Here is a 3,235-nt window from a genome sequence, read left to right on the forward strand (position 1 = left end):
ACCCGTTATACGTGGAAATGGCTAATTATTACACCGATATACAATATAACATTGTAAATAATTAGCCATTTAGAATAGACGTAAAATATACATTTAACACTTTGCATTACAAACTTTGGCTTGTGTGTACAGGGAAATGATTGTCATGACGTCTAAGCACATTTGTAGAGAAGAAAATATATTATTGCATCGTAAACTTTTATGAGCCAACACAAAGCTGTGTCAAGGCTGCAGTTGCACAAGAGATAATGTTACAATGAATTATTGTTTTCACTCAGTGAAACCGAGCATATTTTATGTGTGTTATGCAAGCATTCTTTGATCATATGCAGCAAATGGTTTATGTAAACTTGACTGTACTTTATTTTACTTTTCAGTGTGTGTGAGCAGGGATTATTTAATTGTACCCAGGAATCCTGTGAGAAAGTACAACAATGTCCCCACTCTCTGGTTTACTCTCCACGCTCCTGCCTTCTCACCTGTTCCAGTCTGGACCTCCCTGGCCAACAACTGTCCCAGTCAAGCTGCAGAAAGCCATTGTCTGGGTGTGTCTGTCCTTCTGGGACTGTCTTACATGTAGGTGGCATCTCAGTTTTTCATTTTTTATTTTTACGTGTGCGTGTGCTCATGTGTGTGTGACACCTATGTGCTTGCTGTATATATACCGTAATTTCTGCCATACACGTCACACTGCCCTATAAGTCGCATCAGTACAAATATGTCTAATAAAGTGGAAAAATTCCTAAATGTCGCTTTGCCGTATACGTCGCATCTATTATGCGTCACCGCTGACACATTGCGTTTGTTACGCGTAACCGTTGACAACCTGGAAATGTGGACCGGTGTTGTGCCTAAAATTGATGGGCTGCCAAATGGCGGCCGCGGGAGCATGCACGGGAGGACTATAACAAGAATTTAACAAGATTAACACCTAAAAACAATTATTTGTTTGCTCAAAATTATACTGAATGTGTGTCTCATTCTAACATTTACTTAATAAATGTGTAGTGATCCAACCTCCACTTGAAGTCCTCCACAGTTTGCTTGTGAAACCCCCAGGATGAACAGTGGACTGCTGGTTCATCGTTCTGGATCCTGGACACAAAATCATCTCTTTAAGAGAACTTTCAATTGACTCAAGTCATTTAATCATAAGTCATTTATTCATAAGTCATTTAATCAGACATTCTAATCAATGTGTTATGATTCATGAATGAATAAGAAAAGAGGAAAATCAGTAATTTCATTTCTGTGTCTTTTTCTCTGTGATTATGCTACGACATTTTTAAGTGAGTAATGATTTTTAAATCTCATTTAGACTTCTTATAAGAAAGTGTAAGTGAATGTCGCTCAGAAGTTCAAGGACAGGACAATGTCTTCTGTGTCTGGAGTGTTGATTCTCTGTGCAGACGAAATATTCAGTAATCAGAAAACACTGGCGTCTATCCTCTGCTATTTTCTTTCACTAACCCCAAAACAATTCTCAGTAACCTTGGAGCAGGAGTGTAAAACGCTTTGCTTTGAGAGGTTACAGTGAGTTCTGCTGAGAAGGAAGACGAGTGTGACTTTGCAAGGGTGAAGTCCACGGTGGTCATTTTCTGAGAGATGACACCTGTCTGGAGTGTTGGTTCAGGTCATCACGCCAAAGACCTATTCAACATCTCAGGAGTTCAGCACGTTTGCTGAAATTCCACTTAACTTAATCCTATCTTTCGGGGGAGTTTATTTTGGAAGCTGGGTCAGGCAGCCTCGTGGTCCCAAGTTGATGAGAAGCGGATACAAATCCCTGGAGATAAAAAGACTCAGCCTTGCTGGACGTCAGGAGAAGGCCTCTCTGAAACCCCACCAAGGTAAAGAGTCAACGCTCGGGTACCATCAAGCTGAAATCACCGGGAAACGTGCTATCTGGTTTCAAACAAGATAACTCCCCATCTTTTCTTTATTATCTTAGTTAACCCTAAGTATCCACTTTTCCTTCTTAAAGTTTACTCCATCTCTATATTTCCCTGCCAGTAAAGATAAGCTAAAAGCCTGCAGACATTAATTTAAGATCTAAGGATATGTCTGTTGTTTCAAGCTGCAAGTGAGGAATCATGGCCGTATGATTTCTCATTGTAAAGCTCATTAATTAAGCTGTGTTATTGTAATCAGTTATACCAATCAATGTGTAAAATGTGTGATGTGTTTAAATCGTTTTGATAAATAAAAGACCGCACTGTTGTTGGTGGGTCAGAAATTTAAACACGTCTTTGTCCACATTTAATCTTCTAGGCACGATATTACTTAGTCCAGAAAAATGAAAGAATCCGTTTAAATTAAGTATAATATTAGGTACTTGAATTAGTCCAGATATTATAAAATGGAAGAGAGCACCCCTGAGCTAAATCCATCTCTCGGTGTCTCTCATTACAAATGCACTTTGATGGTCAAATCAGCTGTATTTCAAAAGCCGATATGCGGAAGTAAACACGTGCATGCGACGAGTCGCTGTGCAAATTTAACAAGTAAAAGGCCTGAAAACAATTATTCGTGTGCTCGAAATTATAGCAAAGGTGTGTCTCAGTTGAAATATTCCTTAAAAAATACACTTTAATGTTCAAATCAGCTGAATTTCAGAAATAATTTAGCTGCTGAGGTTCTGCGAAGACGGAGGGAGGAACGCGGCTCGTTTATCCGAAATTTAACAAGTGAAGCACCTAAACAATTATTTGTTTGCTTGAAAGTAGAGCAAAGGTGTGTGTCAGTCTAACATTTGCTTAAAAATGCACTTTAATGGTCAAATTAGCTGCATTTCGCCGGGGCGGTGCAGCTGTTTTGACGGTTCCAAGCAGCGAGCAGAATGAAGGTGGGGACACTGTGGCAGGCCGATTGAGTCATTAAATGAATGAATGAATCATCTGGTGAAGATTCTCAGTCATTCCAGACATGGTAAATTCAAAAAAGTTCAAGACAAAAACAACAACATATAAAGTATAGTATAATAAATAAAGTCCAGTTGTTTTTGTCTTGAACTTTTTTGAACTTGTCATTATAGCCATGTTTACCTATTACATGATACAACAGCATGCCGTTCTGTTAAATTACTCTGCTACCATCAAGTGGCTGAAAGTGGTACTATTCTTTTTTTTTTCAGTCAGAATAAATGAAAACCGTCATATCTTAACCAAAAAATGGTTTATAAATATGGGAAAAAATCCATAAATATGTAGCTTTGGCCTATAAGTCGCAAGGCATG

The 3,235-nt window shown here is 38.6% G+C and overlaps 1 protein-coding gene across 1 annotated transcript in view; it reads left to right on the forward strand.

Annotated features, from left to right (window-relative positions):
* The window catches only part of LOC119426815 (SCO-spondin-like), a 224,330-nt gene that overhangs the window by 34,774 nt on the left and 186,321 nt on the right, over window positions 1-3,235 (forward strand). The window contains exon 3 of the mRNA XM_037694396.1: window positions 378-576. Coding sequence (XP_037550324.1) covers window positions 378-576 — 199 coding nt within the window. The remainder of the gene's footprint in view (window positions 1-377; window positions 577-3,235) is intronic.

The sequence above is a fragment of the Nematolebias whitei genome, chromosome 20 (assembly GCF_014905685.2).
Source record: "Nematolebias whitei isolate Nwh7 chromosome 20, NemWhi1, whole genome shotgun sequence".
Lineage (NCBI taxonomy): Eukaryota > Metazoa > Chordata > Actinopteri > Cyprinodontiformes > Rivulidae > Nematolebias > Nematolebias whitei.